The 27891-nt window shown below is 43.3% G+C and overlaps 1 protein-coding gene across 1 annotated transcript in view; it reads right to left on the bottom strand.

The window, feature by feature from the left end:
- Nucleotides 1-401: 401 nt before the first annotated feature.
- The window catches only part of TGM1 (transglutaminase 1), a 57841-nt gene continuing 30351 nt past the window's right edge, over nucleotides 402-27891 (bottom strand). Inside the window, exons 7-15 of the mRNA XM_041712854.2 lie at nucleotides 24639-24813; nucleotides 21188-21326; nucleotides 20106-20209; nucleotides 19700-19788; nucleotides 17181-17334; nucleotides 10800-11078; nucleotides 8885-9045; nucleotides 5720-5856; nucleotides 402-713 (exon numbers count right to left, since the gene is read on the bottom strand). Coding sequence (XP_041568788.2) covers nucleotides 434-713; nucleotides 5720-5856; nucleotides 8885-9045; nucleotides 10800-11078; nucleotides 17181-17334; nucleotides 19700-19788; nucleotides 20106-20209; nucleotides 21188-21326; nucleotides 24639-24813 — 1518 coding nt within the window. The 3' untranslated portion in view covers nucleotides 402-433. The remainder of the gene's footprint in view (nucleotides 714-5719; nucleotides 5857-8884; nucleotides 9046-10799; nucleotides 11079-17180; nucleotides 17335-19699; nucleotides 19789-20105; nucleotides 20210-21187; nucleotides 21327-24638; nucleotides 24814-27891) is intronic.

Here is a 27891-nt window from a genome sequence, read left to right on the forward strand (position 1 = left end):
CTCCCAGTCCAAACCAGTGCTCCCAGTATGGACCAGTATGGCCCAGTATGGCTCCCAGTGCTCCCAGTATGGACCAGTGACAGCTCCCAGTGCTCCCAGTATGGACCAGTATGGCCCAAAGCCTCTCCCAGTATGACCCAGTATGGCTCCCAGTGCTCCCAGTATGGACCAGTGACCCCTCCCAGTGCTCCCAGTATGGACCAGTATGGCCCAAACCCTCTCCCAGTGCCCCCAGTTTGGCTCCCAGTGCTCCCAGTATAGCCCAGTATGGCTCCCAGTGCTCCCAGTATGGACCAGTTTGGTTCCCAGTGCTCCCAGTATGGCTCCCAGTACAAACCAGTGCTCCCAGTATGGCTCCCAGTGCTCCCAGTATGAACCAGTATGACCCAAACCCTCTCCCAGTTTGGCTCCCAGTCCAAACCAGTGCTCCCAGTTAACCCCCCGTACTCCCTCCAGGCCTCCCCCTCCTCCTGCGCAGCCGCCTGCCGCCATTCCCAGTGCTCCCAGTATGATTCTCCTCTCTCCCAGTGCTCCCAGTATCCCCAGTAAGGCTCCCAGTGCTCCCAGTGCTCCCAGTTTGGGCGCTGAACTGGACGCAGCCGCTCAGGGGGGGGAGGGCGGCGCTTTCCAAGGTGGCCACGAGGCGGCGCTGCCCGGCCCGGAGCGGCGTCACTGATTGGCTGAGCCGGAGCGTCTGCCCCGCCCCCAGGGAGCTGTGGGGGGGAAAAACCAGTATAAACCAGTATAAACCAGTATGAACCAGTATAGACCAGTATGGACCAGTATGGACCAGTTTTGCCCATTTTTTTCCCATTTTTGCCCTTTTTTCCCCAATTTTTTCCCCAATTTTTCCCATTTTTTCCCATTTTTCACCATTTTTGACCCATTTTTGGTGCACAAAATCCCAGTATAAACCAGTATAAACCAGTATAGACCAGTATAAACCAGTATAAACCAGTATGAACCAGTATAACCCATTTTTTCCCCACTTTTTCCCATTTTTGCCCAATTTTTTCCCATTTTTTCCCATTTTTGGTGCTCTCCCCCGCACAAAATCCCAGTATAAACCAGTATAAACCAGTATAAACCAGTATAAACCAGTATGAACCAGTATGAACCAGTATGGACCAGTATAAACCAGTATAACCCTTTTTTTCCCCTTTTTTCCCAATTTTTCCCCATTTTTTCCCATTTTCCCCCATTTTTTCCCATTTTTGGTGCTCTCCCCCGCACAAAATCCCAGTATAAACCAGTATAAACCAGTAAAAACCAGTATGAACCAGTATAAACCAGTAAAAACCAGTAAGAACCAGTATAAACCAGTATAAGCCACTTTTGCCCCTTTTTTCCCCTTTTTTTCCCATTTTTTCCCAATTTTTCCCATTTTTGCCCCGTTTTTGGTGCTCTTCCCCGCACAAAATCCCAGTTTAAACCAGTATAAACCAGTATGAACCAGTATAAACCAGTTTAACCACTTTTTTCCCCACTTTTTCCCATTTTTTCCCCATTTTTTCACATTTTTTTCCCATTTTTTTTCCCATTTTTTCCCATTTTTGGTGCTCTCCTCCGCTCAAAATCCCAGTATAAACCAGTATAAACCAGTATAAACCAGTATAAACCAGTATAGACCAGTATGGACCAGTATGGACCAGTTTAACCCATTTTTTTCCCAATTTTTCTCAATTTTTTCCCAATTTTTCCCAATTTTTTCCCATTTTTCCCCATTTTTGCCCAATTTTTGGTGCTCCCAGTTACTCTCCCCCACACAAAATCCCAGTATAAACCAGTATAAACCAGTATAGACCAGTATGAACCAGTTTAACCACTTTTTTCCCCTTTTTTTCCCATTTTTTCCCCATTTTTTCCCAATTTTTTCCTATTTTCCCCCATTTTTTCCCATTTTTGGTGCACAAAATCCCAGTAAAAACCAGTATAAACCAGTATAAACCAGTACAAACCAGTACAAAGCAGTATAAACCAGTTTAACCCAATTTTTCCCTTTTTTTTCCCAATTTTTCCCATTTTTTCCCCAATTTTTCACATTTTTTCCCATTTTCCCCCATTTTTTCCCATTTCTGGTGCTCTCCCAAACACAAAATCCAGTATAAACCAGTATAAACCAGTATAAACCAGTATAAACCAGTTTAACCCAAATTTTCCTCTTTTTTTCCCAATTTTTTCCCATTTTTTTCCAATTTTTTCCCAATTTTTCCCATTTTTCCCAATTTTGGTGCTCTCCCCCGCACAAAATCCCAGTATAAACCAGTATAAACCAGTCCAAACCAGTATAAACCAGTACAAACCAGTTTAACCATTTTCTCCCCATTTTTTCCATTTTTTTCCCATTTTTGCCCCAATTTTTGTCCATTTCTCACCCAATTTTCCCCATTTTTTCCCATTTTCCCCCCATTTTCCCCCTCCCAGTATAAACCAGTATAAACCAGTATAAACCACTAACTTCAAATCCACTTTTAACCCTTTCTTTACCCGTTTTTCACCCGTTTTCCACCAAATTTTCACCGAATTTTTCCCATATTTCCGTCCCAGTATAAACCAGTATGGACCAGTACGGACCAGTATGGACCAGTACGGACCAGTATAAACCAGTATGGACCAGTACAAACCAGTAACCCCAAAATCCACTTTTAACCCTTTCCTTACCCATTTTTAACCATTTTTAACCCGTTTTTAACCCATTTTTCACCCGTTTTTCACCCAATTTTCACCGAATTTTCACCGAATTTTCGCCTTTTTCCCCCTCCCAGTCCCTCCCAGTATAAACCAGTATGGACCAGTACAAACCAGTATAAACCAGTATAAACCAGTATGGAGCAGTATAAACCAGTACAAACCAGTAATCCAAATTTAACCCTTTCTTTACCCATTTTTAACCCAATTTTCACCCAATTTTTGCCAAATTTTCACCAATTTTCCTCATTTCCCCCTTCCCAGTATAAACCAGTACAAACCAGTATGGACCAGTATGGACCAGTCTAAACCAGTCCAAACCAGTAACCCCAAAATCCAAATTTAACCCTTTCCTTACCATATTTTAACCCTTTCTTAGCCAATTTTGACTCAATTTTCTCCCATTTTCCCCTATTTTCCCTCTCCCAGTCCCTCCCAGTATAAACTAGTATAAACCAGTATGGACCAGTATAAACCAGTATAAACCAGTATGGACCAGTATAAACCAGTATAAACCAGTAACCCCAAATCCACATTTAACCCTTTCATTACCATACTTTAACCCTTTCTTACCCATTTTGACCCAATTTTTGCCCAATTTTCCCATTTTTCCCCTCCCAGTATAAACCAGTATAAACCAGTATGGACCAGTATGAACCAGTATAAACCAGTAAGAACCAGTAACCCAAAATCCAAATTTAACCCTTTCCTTACCTACTTTTCACCGGTTTTTCATCCATTTTTTACCAAATTTTCACCAAATATTCCCCATTTTTCCCTCCCAGTATAAACCAGTACGAACCAGTATAAACCAGTATGGACCAGTCCAAACCAGTACAAACCAGTAACCCAAAAATCCAATTTTAACCCTTTCCTTACCATATTTTAACCCTTTCTTACCCATTTTGATCTGATTTTCACCCAATTTTTGCCAAATTTTGACCAAATTTTCCCCATTTTTCGCTCCCAGTCTCTCCCAGTATAAACCAGTATAAACCAGTAACCACAAAATCCAAATTTAACCCTTTCTTTACCCATTTTTCACCCGTTTTTCACCCAATTTTCACCCAATTTTCACCGAATTTTCCCCATTTTTCCCCTCCCAGTATAAACCAGTATAAACCAGTATAAACCAGTCCAAACCAGTAACCCCAAAATCCAAATTTAACCCTTTCTTTACCCATTTTTCACCCGTTTTTCATCCATTTTTCACCCAATTTTCACCCAATTTTCACCCAATTTTCACCGAATTTTCGCCGTTTTTGCCCTCCCAGTATAAACCAGTATAAACCAGTATGGACCAGTATAAACCAGTACAAACCAGTAACTTCAAATCCACTTTTAACCCTTTCCTTACCATATTTTAACCCTTTCTTACCCATTTTGATCTGATTTTCACCCAATTTTTGCCAAATTTTGACCAAATTTCCCCCATTTTTCCCTCCCAGTCTCTCCCAGTATAAACCAGTATGGACCAGTATAAACCAGTAACCCCAAAATCCAAATTTAACCCTTTCCTTACCTACTTTTCACCGTTTTTTCGTCCATTTTTCAGCCATTTTTCACCCGTTTTTCACCCAATTTTCACCGAATTTTCGCCGTTTTTCCCCTCCCAGTATAAACCAGTATAAACCAGTATAAACCAGTCCAAACCAGTAACCCCAAAATCCAAATTTAACCCTTTCTTTACCCATTTTTCACCCGTTTTTCATCCATTTTTCACCCAATTTTCACCCAATTTTCACCCAATTTTCACAGAATTTCCCCTCCCAGTCTCTCCCAGTATAAACCAGTATGGACCAGTCCAAACCAGTATAAACCAGTAACTTCAAATCCACTTTTAACCCTTTCCTTACCCATTTTTAACCCATTTTTCACCCGTTTTTCACCCAATTTTCACCCAATTTTCACCAAATTTTCCCCATTTTCCCCTCCCAGTCCCTCCCAGTATAAACCAGTATAAACCAGTATAAACCAGTATAAACCAGTAACCCCAAAATCGAAATTTAACCCTTTCCTTACCCATTTTTCACCCGTTTTTCGTCCATTTTTCACCCAATTTTCGCCCGTTTTTTGCCGAATTTTCACCGAATTTTCCCCATTTTTCCCCTCCCAGTCCCTCCCAGTATAAACCAGTATAAACCAGTATGGACCAGTATAAACCAGTCCAAACCAGTCCAAACCAGTAACCCCAAAATCCAAATTTAACCCTTTCCTTACCCATTTTTTGCCCATTTTTTGTCCATTTTTCACCCAATTTTCACCAAATTTTCCCCATTTTCCCCCCCAGTCTCTCCCAGTATAAACCAGTATGGACCAGTATGGACCAGTATAAACCAGTCCAAACCAGTAACCCCTAATCCAAATTTAACCCTTTCTTTACCCATTTTTAACCCAATTTTCACCCAATTTTTGCCGAATTTTCACCGAATTTTCTCCGTTTTTCCCCTCCCAGTATAAACCAGTATAAACCAGTATAAACCAGTATAAACCAGTATAAACCAGTCCAAACCAGTAACCCCAAATCCACATTTAACCCTTTCCTTACCATATTTTAACCCTTTCTTACCCATTTTGATCTGATTTTCACCCAATTTTGACCAAATTTTCACCAAATTTTTCCCATTTTTCCCTCCCAGTCCCTCCCAGTATAAACCAGTATGGACCAGTATAAACCAGTATAAACCAGTAACCCCAAAATCCAAATTTAACCCTTTCCTTACCTACTTTTCACCAGTTTTTCGTCCATTTTTCACCCGTTTTTCACCCAATTTTCACCCAATTTTCACCGAATTTTCACCGAATTTTCACGGAATTTTCGCCGTTTTCGCCCTCCCAGTCCCTCCCAGTATAAACCAGTATAAACCAGTAACCCCAAAATCCACATTTAACCCTTTCCTTACCCATTTTAACCCAATTTTCACCCGTTTTTCGCCCAATTTTCGCCCGTTTTTCACCCAATTTTCACCGAATTTTCGCCGTTTTTGCCCTCCCAGTCCCTCCCAGTATAAACCAGTATAACCAGTCTCACCCCAGGGCCAGGGGCTTGGGGCAGGCGATGCCGGCGCCCTCCATGCGCAGCGAGGCCGAGGGCAGCGGCGCCGGGAGCGGGTTCTGGAACACGACCTGCACCGACACGGGGCGGCCGACCACGGCAGGGCCCAGGAGCTGCACCAAAAATCACATTTTTCACCCCAAAAATCAGCCCAAAATTCCCATTTTTCACCCTAAAAATCACCCTGAAAAATTGCCCCAAAAATCCAATTTTTTACGCAAAAAATTCCGGTAAAAATTCAATTTTTCACCTCAAAAAATCCCATTTTTTACCCAAAAAATCCCATTTTTCGCCCCAAAAATCCCATTTTTCACCCCAGAAAATTCCCCCAAAAATCCCATTTTTCACCCCAAAAATTACCCAAAATCCCCCCAAAAATCCTATTTTTTACCCAAAAAATCCCATTTTTCACCCAAAAAAAATCACGTTTTTTCACCCCAAAAATCCCATTTTTCACCCCAAAAAATCCCATTTTCACAAAAAAATCCCATTTTTCAACTCCAAAAATGTCCCCAAAATCCCATTTTTCACACCAAAATTCCCCCCCAAAATCCCATTTTTCACACCAAAATTCCCCCCCAAAATCCCATTTTTCACACCAAAATTCACCCCCAAAATCCCATTTTTTGCCCCCAAAAGTACCCCAAAAATCACCCCCAAAATCCCATTTTTTACCCAAAAATCCCTTTTCTTTTGCCCCCAAAAAATCACGTTTTTCACCAAAATATCCCATTTTTCACCCCAAAAGTACCCCCAAAATTCCCCCCAAAAAATCCCATTTTTTACCCAAAAAATCCCATTTTTCACCCCAAAAATTCCACTTTCGCCCCCAAAAAATCACATTTTTCACCAAAAAATCCCATTTTTCGCCCCAAAAGTACTTCAAAAATCATCCCCAAATTCCCCCCAAAAATCCCATTTTTTTACCCGAAAAATCCCATTTTTCACCCCAAAAAAATCGCATTTATCACCCCAAAAAAATCGTGTTTTTCACCCCAAAATTCCCCCCAAAAAACCCCGGGTTTCACCCCAAAAATATGCCCAAAATTCCAAATTTTCATCTCCAAATTGCCCCAAAAATCCCATTTCTCACCACAAAAATCACCCCGAAAAATCCCCCCAAAAATGTAGTTTTTTACCCAAAAAATCCCATTTTTTACTCAAAAAATTCCCGTAAAAATTCAAGTTTTCACCCCCCAAAAAATCCCATTTTTTACACCAAAATTCCCCCAAAAATCCCAATTTTTGCCCCCAAAAATAATGTTTTTCACCAAAAAATCCCATTTTCACCCCAAAAATCAGCCCCAAATTCCCCCAAAAATCCCATTTTTCACCTCAAAAAATGCTCCCAAAATCCCATTTTTCACACCAAAATTCCCCCCCAAAATCCCATTTTTTACTCAAAAAATCCCATTTTTCAGCCCAAAAATACCATTTTTAACCCCAAAAATCCCAGTTTTCATTCCAAAAATCCCATTTTTCACCCAAAAATCACCCAAAAGTCCCCCCAAAATCCCATTTTTCCCCCCAAAAATCACCCTGAAAAATCGACCCAAAAATCCAATTTTTCACCCTAAAAATCCCATTTTTTCACTCAAAAAATTCCCATAAAAATTCAAATTTTCATCCCAAAAAAAATCCCATTTTTCACCTCAAAAAATTCCTGTAAAAATTCAATTTTTCACCTCAAAAAAGCCCCCAAAAATCCCATTTTTCACCCCAAAATTACCCCAAATTCCCCCCAAAAATCCCATTTTTACCCAAAAATCCTATTTTTCACCCCAAAAATATCGCGTTTTCCACCCCAAAAATCCCATTTTTTGCCCCAAAAAATCCCATTTTTCACCTCAAAAAATGCCCACAAAATCCCATTTTTTACACCAAAATTCGCCCAAAAATCCCATTTTTCACCCCAAAAATCCCACTTTCGCCCCCAAAAAATCATGTTTTTCACCAAAAAAATCCCATTTTTCACCCTAAAAATCACCCCGAAAAATCCCCCCAAAAATCCCATTTTTCACCCCAAAATCCCATTTTTCACCCCAAAAAAATTGCGTTTTTCACCCCAAAAATCCCATTTTTCGCCCCCCAAAAAATCACGTTTTTCACAAAAAAAATCCAAATTTTCACCCCAAAAGTACCCACAAAATCCCCCCAAAAATCTCATTTTTCACCCCAAAAATCACCCCAAAAATTACCCCAAAAATCCCACCAAAAATCCCATTTTTTACTCAAAAAATCCCATTTTCACCCCCAAAAAATCGCGTTTTTCACCCCAAAAATCCCATTTTTCATCCCCAAAAAATTGCGTTTTTCACCAAAATATCCCATTTTTCACCCTAAAAATCACCACCAAAAATCCCATTTTTCACCCCAAAAAATCCCATTTTCACCAAAAAATCCCATTTTTCACCTCAAAAAATGCCTCCAAAAATCCAATTTTTTCACTCATTGAAGTCAATGGAGACACGGGACACCAGGTCTACCCCATTATAGTCAATGGGGATTTTTGGACACCAGGTCTACCCCATTAAAAATCAATGGGGATTTTAGTGACACCAAGTCTACCCCATTAAACCCAATGGGGATTTAGGGACACCAGGTCTACCCATTAAAATCAATGGGGATTTAGGGACACCAGGTCTACCCCATTAAAGTCAATGGGGATTTTTGGACACCAGGTCTACCCATTAAACCCAATGGGGATTTAGGGACACCAGGTCTACCCCATTAAAGTCAATGGGGATTTTTTGGACACCAGGTCTACCCATTAAAGTCAATGGGGATTTAGGGACACCAGGTCTACCCATTAAACCCAATGGGGATTTCAGGCCATCACCCCCTCTCTATTTGAAAACCCCAAATTTTTGGGATTATCCCAAATTCCTTTTTAGGATTTTTTTGGGGGATTTGTTTGTGATTCCTTTGGGATTCCTGTTGGGGTTTTTTTGGGGGGATTTATTTTTGGGTATTTTTTTGGCGATTTTTTTAGGGATTTTTTTGGGATTTTTTTGGGATTTTTTTGCGGATTTTTTTGGCGATTTTTTGGCGATTTTTGTGGGATTTTTTTGGCGATTTTTTTGGGATTTTTTTGGGATTTTTTTTGGGGATTTTTTTGGGATTTTTTTAGGATTTCCTTACCGTCAGGGTCAGCTCGGGCGTGTGCAGCCGCACCAGCAGCTCCTTGGCCAACACTTGGCCGCTCTCCTGCACCGCCGCCGCCACCGTCAACTTCAGCGCGTCCTGGTCACCAACGTGGGGCTGGTACTCGGTGTAGGTCACCGTCATCGTCACCGTGTCCTCTGTGGGGACAGTGACACGTGGGGACATTGGGGACACCCCCAGGGGACATTGGGGACACCCTCAGGGGACATTGGGGACACCCATGGGTGGCCCTGAGGTGGCCCCGAAATCAGCGGTTGTGTTGGAGATCAATGGGAGGAGAATTTGGGGACATTTTGGGGATATTTTGGTGGTTCTGGGGGGCATTGAAGGGTGGGACCGTCCTGGTTATCCAGTATCAACCAGTATAAACCAGTATAAACCAGTTTAAGCCAGTAGAAAAGCAGTATAAAACCAGTATAAACCGGTATAAAACCAGTATAAACCAGTTTAAACCAGTATAAACCAGTATCAAACCAGTATCAAACCAGTACCAAACCAGTATGGACCAGTATAAATCAGTATAAACCAGTTTAAACCAGTACAAAACCAGTATAAACCAGTAAAAACCAGTTTAAACCAGTATAAACCGGTATAAACCAGCTTAAACCAGTTTAAACCACTTTAAACCAGTATAAACCAGTTTAAACCAGTACAAAACCAGTATAAACCACTTTAAACCGGTTTAAACCAGTACAAAACCAGTAAAAAAACAGTATAAACTAGAACAAACCAGTATAATCCAGTATGGGCCAGTATAAACCAGTACCAAACCAGTACCAAACCAGTATGGACTAGTATAAACCAGTTTAAACCAGTATGGACCAGTCTAAACCAGTCCAAACCAGTAAACCCAAAATCCAAATTTAAACCTTTCCTTACCATATTTTCACCCAATTTTCACCCAATTTTTGCCGAATTTTCGCCAAATTTTCCCCGTTTTCCCCCTCCCAGTATAAACCAGTATGGACCAGTCTAAACCAGTACAAACCAGTAACCCCAAAATCCAAATTTAACCCTTTCTTTACCCAATTTTCACCCATTTTTCACCCAATTTTCGCCCAATTTTCACCGAATTTTCACCGAATTCTCCCCATTTTCCCCCTCCCAGTCCCTCCCAGTATAAACCAGTACAAACCAGTAACCCCAAAATCCAAATTTAACCCTTTCTTTACCCATTTTTCACCCAATTTTCACCCATTTTTCGCCGAATTTTCATCGAATTTTCCCCATTTTCCCCTCCCAGTATAAACCAGTACAGACCAGTATGGACCAGTATAAACCAGTATGCACCAGTATAAACCAGTAACCCCAAAATCCAAATTTAACCCTTTCTTACCCATTTTATCCCAATTTTCGCTGAATTTTCGCCGAATTTTTCCCGTTTTCCCCTCCCAGTATAAACCAGTATAAACCAGTATAAACCAGTATGGACCAGTCTAAACCAGTAACTCCAAAATCCAAATTTAACCCTTTCCTTACCATATTTTAACCCAATTTTCACCCAATTTTTGCCAAATTTTCACCGAATTTTCCCTGTTTTCCCCCTCCCAGTATAAACCAGTATAAACCAGTACGGACCAGTCTAAACTAGTCCAAACCAGTAACCCCAAAATCCAATTTTAACCCTTTCCTTACCCATTTTTCACCCGTTTTTCACCCGTTTTTCACCCAATTTTCGCCCAATTTTCATTGAGTTTTCCCCATTTTCCCTCTCCCAGTATAAACCAGTACAAACCAGTCCAAACCAGTAACCCCAAAATCCAAATTTAACCCTTTCTTTACCTGTTTTTCACCCAATTTTCACCCATTTTTCACCGAATTTTCACCGAATTTTCGCCATTATCCCCCTCCCAGTACAAACCAGTACAAACCAGTATAAACCCCGTCTCACCCTGCCCCGGCGGCAGCGTCCGGCGGTGCTGCTCCTGCCGGAAGGCGGCTCCGGCCACGCCGGTGTAGCGGACGGCGCAGAGGGAGAAGCGCAGCCGCAGCGTCCGAGGCTCCAAACCGCCGTTCTTCAGCACCGCCCGAAGCTCCAGATCGGCTCCGGCCACCGCCGGACCGGACCCGACGGTCATTGTCACCTCCCCGCCCGAGGTCGGGCCACGCTGGCGCGGACGGGAGCCGTGGGACGTGGCCGCAGAGACGGCGCGGCGTTCCTCCTCCGAGCCTGGCGGGACGACGGGGCGGCGGTCAGTGGGGGGCGTTGGGCATTGGGGGGTTGGTCATTGGTTGGGTCATTGGTCATTGGTTGGGTCATTGGTCATTGGTCATTGGTTGGGTCATTGGTCATTGGTCATTGGTTGGGCCATTGGTCATTGATTGGGTCATTGGGTCATCAATGGGGTCATTGGTCAATGGTTGGGTCATTGATCATTGGTTGGGTCGTTGGTCATTGGTTGAGTCATTGGTTGGGTCATTGGTCATTGGGTCATTGATCAATGGTTGGGTCATTGGTTGGGTTATGTGGTCAATGGTTGGGTCATTGGTCATTGATGGGGTCATTGGTTTGGTCAAGGATTGGGACATTGGTCATTGGTTGGGTCAATGGTCATTGGTTGGGTCATTGGTCATTGATTGGGTCATTGGGTCAAGGGTTGGGTCATTGGTTGGGTCATTGGTCAAGGGTTGACTCATTGGTTGGGTTAAGTGGTCAAGGGTTGGGTCAAGGGGTCATCGATGGGGTCATTGGTCATTGGTTGGGTCATTGGTTTGGTCAATGGTTGGGTCATTGGTCATTGGTTTGGTCATTGGTCATTGGTTGGGTCATTGGTTGGGTCATTGGGTCATCAATGGGGTCATTGGTCATTGGTTGGGTCAAGCGGTCATCGATGGGGTCATTGGTCATTGGTTTGGTCAAGGGTTGGGTCATTGGTCAAGGGTTGGGTCATTGGTCAAGGGTTGGGTCATTGGGTCATTGGTCATTGATTGGGTCATTAGTCAAGGATTGGGACATTGGTCATTGTTTGAGACAAGGGGTCATCGATGGGGTCATTGGTCATTGGTTTGGTCAAGGGTTGGGCCATTGGTCATTGGTTGGGTTGTTGGTCATTGGGTCGTTGGTCATTGGGTTGTTGGTCATTGGGTCGTTGGTCATTGGGTCATTGGTTATTGGGTTGTTGGTCATTGGGTCGTTGGTCATTGGGTTGTTGGTCATTGGGTCGTTGGTCATTGGGTTGTTGGTCATTGGGTCGTTGGTCATTGGGTCATTGGTCATTGGGTTGTTGCTCATTGGGTTGTTGCTCATTGGGGTGTTGGGCATTGGGTTGTTGGTCATTGGGTTGTTGGTCATTGGGTTGTTGGTCATTGGGTCATTGGTGGGGTTGTTGGTCATTGGGTCATTGGTGGGGTTGTTGGTCATTGGGGTGTTGGTCATTGGGTCATTGGTGGGGTTGTTGGTCATTGGGGTGTTGGTCATTGGGTTGTTGGTCATTGGTTGGGTCATTGGGTCATTGGTTGGGTCATTGGTCATTGGTTGGGTCATTGGTCAAGGGTTGGGTCATTGGTCAAGGGTTGGGTCATTGGTCATTGGTTGGGTCATTGGTCAATGGGTCAATGATTGGGCCAAGAGTTGGGTCAAGGGGTCAAAGAATGGGTCAATGGGTCATTGTTTGGGTCATTGACTGGGTCAAGTGGTCATCGATGGGGTCATTGGTCATTGGTTGGGTCATTGGTCATTAGTTGGGTCATTGGGTCAAGGGGTCAAGGGTTGGGTCATTGGTCATTGGGTTGGGCCATTGGTCATTGGTTGGGTCATTGGTCATTGGTTGGGTCATTGATCAAGGGTTGGGTCATTGGGCCAAGAGTTGGGTCATCGTTCAAGGGTTGGGTCATTGGGTCATCAATGGGGTCATTGGTCATTGGTTTGGTCAAGGGTTGGGTCATTAATCAAGGGTTGGGTCATTGATCATTGGTTGGGTCATTGGTCATTGGGGGGTCATTGGTCATTCGTTGGGTCATTGGTCAAGGGGCCAATGATTGGGCCAAGAGTTCGGGCAAGGGGTCAAAGGTTGGGTCAATGGGTCATTGTTTGGGTCATTGTTTGGGTCAAGCGGTCAAGGGTTGGGTCATTGGTCAAGGGTTGGGTCAAGAGGTCAAGAGTTGGGTCAATGGGTCATTGTTTGGGTCATTGGTTGGGTCAAGCGGTCAAGGGTTGGGTCATTGGTCATTGGTTGGGTCATTGGTCATTGATTGGGTCATTGATCAATGGTTGGGTCATTGGGTCATTGCTCATTGGTTGGTTCAAGGGGTCATCAATGGGGTCATTGGTCATTGGTTGGGTCATTGGTCAATGGTTGGGTCAAGAGGTCAAGAGTTGAGTCATTGGTCATTGGTTGGGCCATTGGTCATTGGTTGGGTCATTGGTCATTGGTTGGGTCAAGAGGTCAAGAGTTGGGTCAATGGGTCATTGGTCATTGGTTGGGTCATTGGTCATTGGTTGGGTCATTGGTCAAGCGTTCAGTCATTGGGTTAAGGGTTGGGTCATTGGTCATTGGGTCGTTGGTCATTGGGTCATTGGTGGGGTCATTGGTCATTGGTTGGGTCATTGGTCAAGGGTTGGGTCAAGAGGTCAAGAGTTGGGTCATTGGTCATTGGGTCATTGGTTGGGTCGTTGGTCATTGGGTTGTTGGTCATTGGGTCGTTGGTCATTGGTCATTGGGGTGTTGGTGGGGTTGTTGGTCATTGGGTCGTTGGTCAAGGGGTCATTGGTGGGGACATTGTCATTGGGTCGTTGGTGGGGTTGTTGGTCATTGGGGTGTTGGTCATTGGGTCGTTGGTGGGGTTGTTGGTCATTGGGGTGTTGGTCATTGGGTCGTTGGTCATTGGGTTGTTGGTCATTGGGTCGTTGGTCATTGGGGTGTTGGTCATTGGGTTGTTGGTCATTGGGTCGTTGGTCATTGGGTCGTTGGTCATTGGGTTGTTGGTCATTGGGTCGTTGGTCATTGGGGTGTTGGTCATTGGGTCGTTGGGCATTGGTCATTGGTCAAGGGTTGGGTCATTGGTCAAGGGTTGGGTCATTGGTCAAGGATTGGGTCATTGGTCAAGGATTGGGACATTGGTCATTGGTTGGGTCATTGATCAATGGTTGGGTCATTGGTTGGGTTAAGTGGTCAATGGTTGGGTCATTGGTCAATGGTCATTGGTTGGGTCATTGGTCATTGGTTGGGTCATTGGGTCATCGATGGGGTCATTGGTCAAGGGTTGGGCCATTGGTCAACGGGTCAATGATTGGGTCAAGAGTTGGGTCAAGGGGTCATTGGTTGGGTCAATGGGTCAATGGTTGGGTCATTGGTCATTGGTTGGGTCAAGGGGTTATCGATGGGGTCATTGGTTTGGTCAAGTGGTCAAGGATTGGGTCATTGGTCATTGGTTGGGTCATTGATCAATGGTTGGGTCATTGGTTGGGTTAAGTGGTCAAGGGTTGGGTCATTGGTCATTGGTCATTGGTTGGGTGATTGATTGGTCATTGGTTGGGTCATTGATCAAGGGTTGGGTCATTGGTCAAGGATTGGGTTATTGGTCAAGGGTTGGGTCATTGGTCATTCATTGGGTCATTGGGTCAAGGGTTGGGTCAATGGTGATTGGTTGGGTCATTGGTCATTGGTTGGGTCATTGGTCATTGGTCATTGGTTGGGTCATTGGTCATTGGTTCGGTCATTGGTCATTGGTTGAGTCATTGGTTGGGTTAAGTGGTCAATGGTTGGGTCAAGAGGTCAAGAGTTGGGTCATTGGTCATTGGTTGGGTCATTGGTTGGGTTAAGTGGTCAAGGGTTGGGTCAGTGGTCATCGATGCGGTCATTGGTCATTGGTTGGGTCATTGGTCATTGGTTGGGTCATTGGTCATTGGTTGGGTCATTGGTCAATGGTTGGGTCATTGGTCATTGGTTTGGTCAAGAGTTGGGTCATTGGTCATTGGTTGGGTCATTGGTCATTGGTCAATGGTTGGGTTAAGTGGTCACTGGTTGGGTCATTGGGTCATTGGTCACTCATTGGTCACTCTATGGTCACTCAGTGGTCACTCAGTGGTCACTCAGTGGTCACTCATTGGTCACTCATTGGTCGATCATTGGTCGATCACTGGTCACTCAGGGTCATTTTGGGTCATTTTTGGGGGATTTTTGGGGTTGTGGTCACTCATTGGTCACTCATTGGTCACTCAGGGTCACTCAGTGGTCACTCATTGGTCACTCAGTGGTCACTCATTGGTCACTCTATGGTCACTATGGTCACTCAGTGGTCACTCAGTGGTCACTCTATGGTCACACAGTGGTCACTCAGTGGTCACTCAGTGGTGACTCAGTGGTCACTCATTGGTCACTCATTGGTCACTCATTGGTCACTCAGTGGTCACTCAGGGTCACTCATTGGTCACTCAGTGGTCACTCAGTGGTCACTCTATGGTCACTCATTGGTCACTCATTGGTCACTCATTGAACACTCATTGGTCACTCAGTGGTCACTCAGTGGTCACTCATTGGTCACTCATTGATCACCCATTGGTCACTCATTGGTCACTCATTGGTCACTCATTGATCACTCATTGGTCACTCTATGGTCACTCATTGGTCACTCATTGGTCACTCATTGGTCACTCATTGGTCACTCATTGGTCACTCATTGGTCACTCATTGGTCACTCATTGGTCACTCAGTGGTCACTCAGGGTCACTCATTGGTCACTCAGTGGTCACTCAGTGGTCACTCTATGGTCACTCATTGGTCACTCATTGGTCACTCATTGAACACTCATTGGTCACTCAGTGGTCACTCAGTGGTCACTCATTGGTCACTCATTGATCACCCATTGGTCACTCATTGGTCACTCATTGGTCACTCATTGATCACTCATTGGTCACTCTATGGTCACTCATTGGTCACTCATTGGTCACTCATTGGTCACTCATTGGTCACTCATTGGTCACTCATTGGTCACTCAGGGGCCATTTTAGGTCATTTTTGGATGATTTTAAGGCATTTTTAGGGGATTTTTGGGTTGTGGTCACTCATTGGTCACTCATTGGTCACTCTGTGGTCACTCATTGGTCACTGATTGGTCACTCATTGGTCACTCAGTGGTCACTCAGGGGTCACTCATTGGTCACTCAGGGTCACTCTATGGTCACTCAGTGGTCACTCAGTGGTCACTCAGTGGTCACTCATTGGTCACTCATTGGTCACTCATTGGTCACTCATTGGTCACTCATTGGTCACTCAGTGGTCACTCAGGGTCACTCAGGGTCACTCATTGGTCACTCAGTGGTCACTCAGTGGTCACTCAGGGTCACTCAGGGGTCAGAGGTCACACTGACCCTCGGGGTGTTTGTACTGGTCAGTGATGTCCACTCTGGCATGGCCGGTGGCCCCCAAGGTGCTGATCCTGCGGTCACTCATTGGTCACTCATTGGTCACTCAGTGGTCAGTGGTCACTCAGTGGTCACTCAGGGTCATTTTGGGGCATTTTTAGGGGATTTTTGGGGTTGTGGTCACTCAGTGGTCACTCAGTGGTCACTCATTGGTCACTCATTGGTCACTCAGTGATCACTCATTGGTCACTCATTGGTCACTCATTGGTCACTCAGTGGTCACTCAGTGGTCACTCAGAGGGCAATTTTGGGTCATTTTTGGGTCATTTTGGGTCATTTTTAGGGGATTTTTGGGGCATTTTTAGGGGTTTTTGGGGTTGTGGTCACTCATTGGTCACTGTGTGGTCAGTGGTCACTCATTGGTCACTCAGTGGTCACTCATTGGTCACTCATTGGTCACTCAGTGGTCACTCATTGATCACTCATTGGTCACTTATTGATCACTCATTGGTCACTCAGTGGTCACTCATTGGTCACTCTATGGTCACTCTATGGTCACTCATTGGTCACTCAGTGGTCACTCAGTGGTCACTCAGGGGCCATTTTTGGTCATTTTTGGGGCATTTTGGGGCATTTTTAGGGGATTTTTGGGGTTGTGGTCACTCACTGGTCACTCATTGATCACTCATTGGTCACTCTATGGTCAATCTATGGTCACTCTATGGTCACTATGGTCACTCTGTGGTCACTCAGTGGTCACTCAGTGGTCACTCAGTGGTCACTCAGTGGTCACTCATTGATCACTCTATGGTCACTCATTGGTCACTCAGTGGTCACTCATTGGTCACTCAGTGGTCACTCAGTGGTCACTCAGGGTCACTCAGTGGTCACTCAGGGTCACTCATTGGTCACTCAGTGGTCACTCATTGGTCACTCAGTGGTCACTCAGGGGTCAGAGGTCACACTGACCCTCGGGGTGTTTGTACTGGTCAGTGATGTCCACTCTGGCGTGGCCGGTGGCCCCCAAGGTGCTGATCCTGCGGCCGATGGCTCCTTCCTCCACGTGCACCACCGCGAACCCGCCGTGCGCCTGCCGCTGCCAGTACACCTTGTCGCTGTTCACCTGCATAATTAACAGCCTCATTTGCATATTTAATTAGGTTATTAGTGCGGTTAATATCCCCCCATAGCAGCATTGTTAATTGCGTTTCGTCGTTAAAGTAATTGACGCCGCTTTGTGTCATTGCGTTCACACATTACCACCAATAGTGCACCTTGTGGCTGTTCAACTGCGTAATTAACCGGCTCATTTGCATAATTAATTAGGTTATTCAAGCTACTTATATACCCCCATAGCAGCAGTATTAATTGTGGTTCTTCATTAAGGTAATTAACCCCGGTTTGTGTAATTAGTCCATGCACCTGGTGCTGCCAGGGCACCTTGTAGTGGTTCGTCTGCATCGTTAATCAGCTCATTTGCATATTTAATTAGGTTATTAGTGCGGCTAATATCCCCCCATAGCAGCATTGTTAATTGTCGTTAATTGTTACGATAATTAACCCCGGTTCGTGTAATTAGGCGCGCCCACTGCAACTGACAGCGCACTTTGTGGCTGTTCATCTATGTAATTAATCGGCTCATTTGCATATTTAATTAGGTTATTAGTGCGGCTAATATCCCCCCATAGCAGCGTTGTTAATTGTCGTTAATTGTTAAGGTAATTAACCCTGGTTTCTGTAATTAGTCCATGTCACTGGTGCTGCCAGTGCACCTTGTAGTTGTTTACCTGCGTAATTAATCGCCTCATTTGCATATTCAATTAGGTTATTAGTGCGGCTAATATCCCCCCATAGCAGCGTTGTTAATTGTGGTTTGTCATTAAGGTAATTAACCTCAGTTTGTGTAATTAGGCGCGCCCACCACAACTGACAGCGCACCTTGTGGCTGTTCACATGCATCATTAATTGGCTCATTTGCATAGTTAATTAGGTTATTAGTGTGGTTAATATCCCCCCATAGCAGCGTTGTTAATTGTCGTTAATTGTTAAAGTAATTAACCCCGGTTCGTGTCATTCATCCATCTCCCTGGTGCTGCCAGGGCACCTTGTAGTTGTTCACCTGCATAATTAACCACCTCATTTGCATATTTAATTAGGTTATTAGTGTGGCTAATATCCCCCCATAGCAGCATTGTTAATTGTGGTTTGTCATTAAGGTAATTAACCCCGGTTCGTCTAATTAGTCCGTGCCACTGCTGCACCTTCTAGTTGTTCACCTGCATCATTAACCGCCTCATTTGCATATTTAATTAGGTTATTAGTGTGGCTAATATCCCCCCCATAGCAGCGTTGTTATTTGTCGTTAATTGTTAAAGTAATTAACCCCGGTTTGTGTAATTAGTCCATGCCCCTGGTGCTGCCAGGGCACCTTGTAGTTGTTCACCTGTGTAATTAATCGGCTCATTTGCATGGTTAATTAGGTTATTAGTGTGGCTAATATCCCCTCATAGCAGCATTGTCATTTGTCGTTAATTGTTAAATTAATTAACCCCAGTTTGTGTAATTAGTCCACGTCCCTGATGGTTTCATTTGCATAATTAGTGATCACCCCCTCAGCGCCATTACTTACATCTGCTAATTAGCATAAATAAGGCGTGATTTGCATAATTACGCCACACCCACCACCAGTGCGCTGCTTTGCTGATCGTCACCTTTCCCTAATTAACTACCTCATTTGCATAATGATTTATACCCCTCAGCAGCACAGTTAATTACACCTCTTCATTAGCATAAGCAAGCCCCTCATTTGCATAATTAATCCCCGCCAGCTGCCAGCAGACTGGCATTGTTCGGGTGATAATTTCTGTAATTAACTGCCTCATTTGCATAGCTAATAATCACCCCATAACATCATTAATTATAGATATTAATTGGAATACATAACCGCTCATTTGCATAATAAAGCCACACCCCAAACTTCGTCTCATGAACGCGCCAGCGTTGCTCAGCGGCTCATTTGCATAATTATGTTATTTGCATAATCATTTACTACATTTTGAACATTAGCCACGCCTTAAATCCCCCTAATTAAACCCTCGTTTGCATAGTTAATTAACACCTCATTTGCATATTCCGCCTCTACCCACAACCCCCACCAGCAGAACTCCTCATCCTCCTCCCCTCATATCCATAATGAACTGCCTCATTTGCATAATTAATTATGTTATTTGCATAATCATTTACTACATTTTAAACAACATTAGCCACGCCTCAAATCCCCCTAATTAAACCCTCGTTTGCATAATTAATTAACCCCTCATTTGCATATTAGGCCCCTATCCGCTACAACCACCAGCAGAACTCCTCATCCTCCTCCCCTCATATGCATAATTAACTGCCTCATTTGCATAATTAACCCCACCCCTTTTTACCACCACCACCCGCAGAGGGTAATTAGGGGCTCATTAAGCGCTCATTTGCATAATTACCTCGGCGAAGACGAAGGGCGTGTCGTACTTGAGGAAGACGTCGCCGTTCTTCACCGCCTTAACGGAGCACGGCCCGCAGCAGAACAGCCCTGACCAGTATAAACCAGTATAAACCAGTATAAACCAGTACGGACCAGTATGGACCAGTATGGACCAGTATGGACCAGTATGGACCAGTATGGACCAGTATAAACCAGTATGGACCAGTATAAACCAGTATAAACCAGTATAAAAAAAAATCCCCATTTTCCCCCATTTTTAACCCTTTAATCCCCTCCCAGTCCCTCCAAACCCCCTCCCAGTTCATCCCAGTCCCCTCCCAGTATAAACCAGTATAAACCAGTCTAAACCAGTCTAAACCAGTCTAAACCAGTATAAACCAGTATAAACCAGTATAAACCAGTACCGCTGCTGGTCTCCTGGGGGGTGGCATCCACCACCTGCCACCCGTCGTAGCCCTCGGGCAGGTCCGGCCTCTTCATCCAACAGTCGTTCCACACGTGGAAGTTCCTGCACCAGTACAAACCAGTATAAACCAGTACAAACCAGTACAAACCAGTATAAACCAGTATAAACCAGTACAAACCAGTATAAACCAGTAAAACCAGTATAAACCAGTATAAACCAGAAAAAAATGTCAATTTTTCCCAATTTTCCCCCGTTTTTGACCCTTTCTGTGACCCAAAACGCCCCTAAATCCCCTCCCAGTATAAACCAGTATAAACCAGTACAAACCAGTACAAACCAGTATAAACCAGTATAAACCAGTAACCCCAAAGCCCCATTTTACCCCATTTTTAACCCTTTTTTCCCCATGTTTTGCCCAATTTTCACCCAATTTTCCCCATTTTTCCCCCTCCCAGTCCCTCCCAGTCCCTCCCAGTATAAACCAGTACAAACCAGTATAAACCAGTACAAACCAGTACAAACCAGTATAAACCAGTATAAACCAGTACCAAAACCTGAATTTAAATCCGATTTTTCCCCATTTTTGACCCTTTTGGTGCCCCAAATCCCCCGAAAATCGCCCCAAAATGGCCCCAAAATCCCCTCCCAGTATAAACCAGTATAAACCAGTATGAAACCAGTACAAACCAGTATAAAACCAGTATAAACCAGTATCAACCAGGAACCCCAAACCCCTTTTTACCCCATTTTTAACCCTTTTCCCCCATATTTCCCCATTTTTTGCCCAATTTTCACCATTTCCCCCATTTTTTCACCCTTTTCCCCCTCCCAGTCCCTCCCAGTCCCTCCCAGTCCCTCCCAGTATAAACCAGTATAAACCAGTACAAACCAGTATAAACCAGTATAAACCAGTACAAACCAGTAACCCCAAACCCCCATTTCCCCCATTTTTAACCCTTTCTCCCCCATATTTTCCCCATTTTTCGCCCGTTTTTCGCCCAATTTTCGCCGTTTTTCCCCGTTTTTTCGCCCTCTGCCCCGTCCCAGTATAAACCAGTATAAACCAGTATAAACCAGTACCAGACGGAGTCGGTGTTGAGGCGCTCCAGGGGTCTCATGGCCTCGTCCAGGTAGATGTCGGTGGTCAGGGAGGTGTCGGTGTCGTGGGCCGAGTTGTAGTTGGTGACGGTGCGGGTGGGGAGGCCCAGGCAGCGCAGCACTGACCAGTATAAACCAGTATAGACCAGTAAGGACCGGGAAAACCAGTATGGACCAGTAAAAACCAGTATGGACCAGTATAAACCAGTATAAACCAGTATAAACCAGTATAAACCAGTATAGGGCAATAGGAATTGATATAAATGAGTATAAAGCATTGAAATATGGAGTTATGGGATGGGTTTCTACCAGTATAAACCAGTATGGACCAGTATGGACCAGTAAGGACTGGAAAAAACAGTATGGACCAGTATAAACCAGTATAAACCAGTAAGGACTGGGAAAACCAGTATGGACCAGTATAGACCAGTATAAACCAGTATAAACCAGTATAAACCAGTATAAACCAGTAAGGACTGGGAAAACCAGTATAGACCAGTATGGAGCAGTATAAACCAGTATGGACCAGTATGGACCAGTATAAACCAGTATAGACCAGTAAGGACCGGGGAAACCAGTATGGACCAGTATAAACTAGTATAAACCAGTATAAACCAGTATGGACCAGTAAGGATCGGAAATACCAGTATGGACTGGAAAAACCAGTAAAAACCAGTATAGACCAGTATAAACCAGTATAAACCAGTATAAACCAGTATGAACCAGTATAGACCAGTAAGGACCGGTGAAACCAGTATGGACCAGTATGGACCAGTATAAACCAGTATAAACCAGTACAAACCAGTACAAACCAGTATAAACCACCAAAATATTGAGTTGTGGGTTGGCTTTCTACCAGTATGGACCAGTATAAACCAGTATAAACCAGTATGGACCAGTATAAACCAGTATGGACCTGTAAAACCGGTACAGACCAGTACAAACCAGTATAAACCAGTTTGAACCAGTATGGACCAGTATGGGGCAATAGAAGTAAATATAAACCAGTATAAACCAGTAAGGACCGGTAAAACCAGTATAAACCAGTAACCCCAAACTCCTTCTACCGCATTTTTCACCATTTTTTCACCGTTTTTCCCCATTTTTTCGCCCTCTGCCCCCTCCCAGTATAAACCAGTACAAACCAGTATGAAACCAGTATAAACCAGTATAAACCAGTATAAACCAGTATAAACCAGTATAAACCAGTAACCCCAAACCCCCTTTTCCCCCATTTTTAACCCTGTATTTCCCCATATTTTCCCCATTTTTTGCCCGTTTTTCACCATTTTTTCACCGTTTTTCCCCGTTTTTTCGCCCTCTCGCCCCTCCCAGTCCCTCCCAGTACAAACCAGTATGAAACCAGTACAAACCAGTATGAAACCAGTCCAAACCAGTATAAACCAGTACAAACCAGTAACCCCTAACCCCCTTTTCCCCCATTTTTAACCATTTTTTTCCATTTCTTACCCATTTTTCACCATTTTTTCACCGTTTTTCCCCCATTTTCCCCTCCCAGTCCCTCCCAGTATAAACCAGTATGAAACCAGTACAAACCAGTATAAACCAGTACAAACCAGTAACCCCAAACCCCTTTTCCCCCATTTTTAACCCTTTATTTCCCCATATTTCCCCCATTTTTCACCCATTTTTCACCATTTTTTCACCGTTTTTCCCCATTTTTTCGTCCTCTCCCCCCTCCCACTCCCTCCCAGTATAAACCAGTATGAAACCAGTATGAAACCAGTACAAACCAGTACAAACCAGTACAAACCAGTAACTCCAAATCCCCATTTCCTCATTTTTAACCCTTTTCTTCCCATATTTTCCCCATTTTTTGCCCAATTTTCACCATTTTTTCACCGTTTTTCCCCATTTTTTCACCCTCTGCCCCCTCCCAGTCCCTCCCAGTACAAAGCAGTATAAACCAGTATGAAACCAGTACAAACCAGTATAAACCAGTATAAACCAGTGTAAACCAGTCCAAACCAGTAACCCCAAATCCCCATTTAACCCTTTCCTTACCATATTTTAACCCTTTAATACCCATTTTGACCCGATTCTGACCCAATTTTTGCCAAATTTCCACCGAATTTTCTCCATTTTCCCCCTCCCAGTATAAACCAGTACAAACCAGTATGAAACCAGTATAAACCAGTCCAAACCAGTAACCCCAAACCCCTTCTACCCCATTTTTTCTCCATTTCTCACCCATTTTTCACCATTTTTTCACCGTTTTTCCCCGTTTTTTCCCCCATTTTCCCCTCCCAGTCCCTCCCAGTATAAACCAGTACAAACCAGTACAAACCAGTACAAACCAGTAACCCCAAACCCCCTTTTCCCCCATTTTTAACCCTTTATTCCCCATATTTTCCCCATTTTTCGCCCGTTTTTGACCATTTTCCCCCCATTTTCCCCCTATTTTCCCCTCCCAGTTCCTCCCAGTACAAACCAGTATGAAACCAGTACAAACCAGTATAAACCAGTACAAACCAGTACAAACCAGTACAAACCAGTAACTCCAAATCCCCATTTCCCCATTTTTAACCCTTTATTTCCCCATATTTTCCCCATTTTTTGCCCGTTTTTCACCGTTTTTTCACCGTTTTTCCCCATTTTTTCACCGTTTTTCCCCATTTTTTCGCTCTCTCCCCCCTCCCAGTCCCTCCCAGTATAAACCAGTATAAACCAGTACAAACCAGTATAAACCAGTAACCCGAAACCCCCTTTCCCCCATTTTTAACCCTTTATTTCCCCCTATTTTCCCCATTTTTCGCCCGTTTTTCACCATTTTTTCACCGTTTTTCCCCATTTTTTCACCATTTCCCCCCATTTTTTCCCCCATTTTCCCCTCCCAGTCCCTCCCAGTATAAACCAGTATAAAACCAGTATAAACCAGTATAAACCAGTACAAACCAGTATAAACCAGTAACCCCCAACCCCTTCTATCCCATTTTTAACCCTTTTTTCCCCCGTATTTCCCCATTTTTCGCCCGTTTTTCCCCATTTTTTCACCGTTTTCCCCCATTTTTTCACCCTCTCCCCCCTCCCAGTCCCTCCCAGTACAAACCAGTATAAACCAGTATGAAACCAGTATAAACCAGTACAAACCAGTAACCCCAAACTCCCTTTTCCTCCATTTTTAACCCTTTCTGCCCCGTATTTTCCCCATTTTTCGCCTGTTTTTCGCCCAATTTTCGCCGTTTTTCCCCCATTTTTTCGCCCTCTGCCCCGTCCCAGTACAAACCAGTATAAACCAGTATAAACCAGTACAAACCAGTAACCCCAAACCCCTTTTTCCCCCATTTTTAACCCTTTATCTCCCCATGTTTTCCCCATTTTTTGCCCGTTTTTCACCATTTTTTCACCGTTTTTCCCCATTGTTTCGCCCTCTCCCCCTTCCCAGTATAAACCAGTACAAACCAGTACGAACCAGTGGTGACCACGCCGGCGAAGACCCAGCACTGGCCGTAGCGGACGGGGCTGCCGGTGCCGTGGAAGCTGCGCAGGATCCCCACGGAACCGGCCCAGGCCGAGGGGTTGGTGCCCTGCGAATAATCCCCGGTCCAGTTCCCCACCAGCACGCCGCTGTCATCCAGGGAATTCACCTGGAAAAGGGAAAAAACGGGAATTTTGGGGTGAAAAACGGGAATTTTGGGAAAAAATCGCGAAAATTTCATGTAAATCGGGTGGGAAACGCCAAAATTACAGCAAAAAACGGATCCAAATGTGGGAATTTCTGCCAAAAACTCCCTGAATTTTGAGATAAAGATGACAAAAATTCTGGAAATTTGGAGGAAAAAAGTGGAAATTTTGAAAATCACGAAAATCCCGAAATTCCCGAAAAATTTGGCTCAAAATTGGGGAAAATCCATCTCAAAATGGTGAAAATGTAATCTCAAAATGGCCGAAAATTCCCACAAAAATCTGCCCTAAAGATGCCAAAATTCCTGAAAATATTCTTGGGAAATGGTGAAATGTTGAAAATCCAAAAATTCCCAAAAATTCCCCCAAAAATTCCCCAAAAATTCGGCTCAAAATTGGGAAAATTCCACCTCAAAATGGCGAAAGTTGCATCTCAAAATGGCCGAAAATTCCCAGCAAAATCTTCCCTAAAGATGCCAAAATTCCCGAAAATATTTTGGGGAAATGTTGAAATCCCAAAATTCCCAAAAATTAAAAAAAATCCCCAAAAAAATCCCCAAAAAATCCCAAAATTTTTGCCCAAAATTGAGAAAATTCCACCTCAAAATGGCAGAAGTTGCATCTCAAAATGGCCGAAAATTCCCAACAAAAATCCCCCCTAAGGATGCCAAAATTGGCAAAATTATTCCTGGGAAAAGTTGAAATGTTGAAAATCCCCAAATTCCCCAAAATTGCCCCAAAAAAATCCCAAAATTTTTGCCCAAAATGGAGAAAATTCCACCTCAAAATGACGGAAATTGCATCTCAAAATGGCTGAAAATTCACAGTAAAAATCCACTCAAAAGATGCCAAAATTCATGAAAATATTCTTGGGAAATGGTGAAATGTTGAAAATCCCCAAATTCCCCAAAATTCCCCCCAAAAAATTCCCAAAAATTCCTGAAAAATTTGGCCCAAAATTGGGAAAATTCCACCTCAAAATGGCGGAAGTTGCATCTCAAAATGGCCGAAAATTCTCAGCAAAAATTCACTCAAAAGATGCCAAAAATTCCTGAAAATATTTTTGGGAAAAGCCAAAATCATGAAAATACCAAACCTCCCAAAAATTCCCCAAAAAATTCCCAAAAATTCCCCAAAAATTCGGCTCAAAATGGGGGAAAATCCATCTCAAAATGGCGAAAATGTCATCTCAAAATGGCCGAAAATTCTCAGCAAAAATCTCCCTAAAGATGCCAAAAAATTCCTGAAAATATTTTTGGGAAATGTTGAAATCCTGAAATTCCCAAAAATTCAAAAAAATCCCTGAAAAATTTGGGACAAAAATTCCAAAAGTTCTGCCCAAAATAGGGAAAATTCCAACCCAAAATGAGAAAAGTTTCATTTCAAAATGGCCGAAAATTCCCAGCAAAAATCTGCCCCAAAGATGCCAAAAATTCCTGAAAATATTCTTGGGAAATGCTGAAATCCTGAAATTCCAAAAAATTCAAAAAAATCCCCCAAAAAAATCCCAAAATTTTTTGCCCAAAATTGGGAAAATTCCACCTCAAAATGGCAGAAATTGCATCTCAAAATGGCCGAAAATTCCCAGCAAAAACCCCCTCTAAAGATGCCAAAATTTGCAAAATTATTCCTGGGAAAAGTTGAAATGTTGAAAATCCCCAAATTCCCCAAAATTCCCCAAAAAAATCCCCAAAATTCCTGAAAAATTTGGCTCAAAATTGGGAAAATTCCACCTCAAAATGGCGGAAGTTTCATCGCAAAATGGCCGAAAATTCCCACAAAAATCCACTCAAAAGTTGCCAAAAATTTCTGAAAATATTTTTGGGAAATGTTGAAATCCTGAAATTCCCAAAATTCCCCAGAATTCCCCCAAAAAAATCCCAAAAATTTGGCTCAAAATTGGGGAAATTCCACCTCAAAATGGCGGAAGTTGCATCTCAAAATGGCCGAAAATTCCCAGGAAAAATCTGTCCTAAAGATGCCAAAATTGGCAAAATTATTCCTGGGAAATGGGGAAATCCTGAAATTCCCAAAAATTCAAAAAAATCCCCCAAAAAATCCAAAAAAAATCCCAAATTTTTTGCCCAAAATTGAGGAAATTCCACCTCAAAATGGCCGAAAATTCCCACAAAAATCTGCCCCAAAGATGCCAAAATTCCGGAAAATATTCTTGGGAAAAAGTAAAAATCCTGAAAATCCTGAAATTCCCAAAATTCTCCCCTAAAAATTCCCAAAAAATCCAAAATTTCCCCAAAAACCCCAAATTGCCCCCAAAAATTCCTGTATTTCCCCCAAAATTCTCAGAAATTCCCAAAAATCCGCAGATTTCCCCAAAATTCTGGAAAGTTCCCTAAAATTCCAGGAATATCCCAGAAATTTCCCCAAAAGTTCCCAAATTTCCCCCAAGATCTCCAATTTTTCCAAAAATTCTTGAATTTTTAAGAAAATTCCAACAATTTTCCCAAAAATTGATAAAAATTCCTCCCAAATCCCTGAAATTCTTCCCTAAATTCCTTAATTTCCCCAAAATCACCAGAATTTCCCAGAAATTTTTGCCAAAAATTCCATTATTTCCCCCAAAATTCCCAAATTTTCCCCCAAATTTCCAAAAAAATCCAAAATTTCCCCACAAATTTTCCCAAAATTCCCAAATCCCCCCAAAATTTTTTAATTTTTCTCCAAATCCCCCCAAATTTCCCTCAAAAAGTCCCAAATTCCCTCCCAAATCACGGAAATTTCCCCAAAATTCCCCAAAATTTCCCCACATCCCAAATTTTCAAAAAAAAATTCCCAAACTCCCTCCAAAATTCCAGAAATTTCTCCAAAATTTCCGAAATTTCCCCAAAATTTCAGAAATTTCCCCCAAATCCCAAAATTTTCCCCAAAATTCCACCAAATCCCCAGTTTTCCAAAAAGAACCCAAATTTCCCCCAAAATTCCAGAAATTTTCCCATAGTTTCCCAAATTTTCCCCTAAATTCCCCCAAATCCCCAATTTTCCAAAAAAAATCCCGAATTCCCCCCAAAATTTCAGAAATTTTC

This window comes from Taeniopygia guttata, chromosome 36, assembly GCF_048771995.1.
Source record: "Taeniopygia guttata chromosome 36, bTaeGut7.mat, whole genome shotgun sequence".
Taxonomy (NCBI): domain Eukaryota; kingdom Metazoa; phylum Chordata; class Aves; order Passeriformes; family Estrildidae; genus Taeniopygia; species Taeniopygia guttata.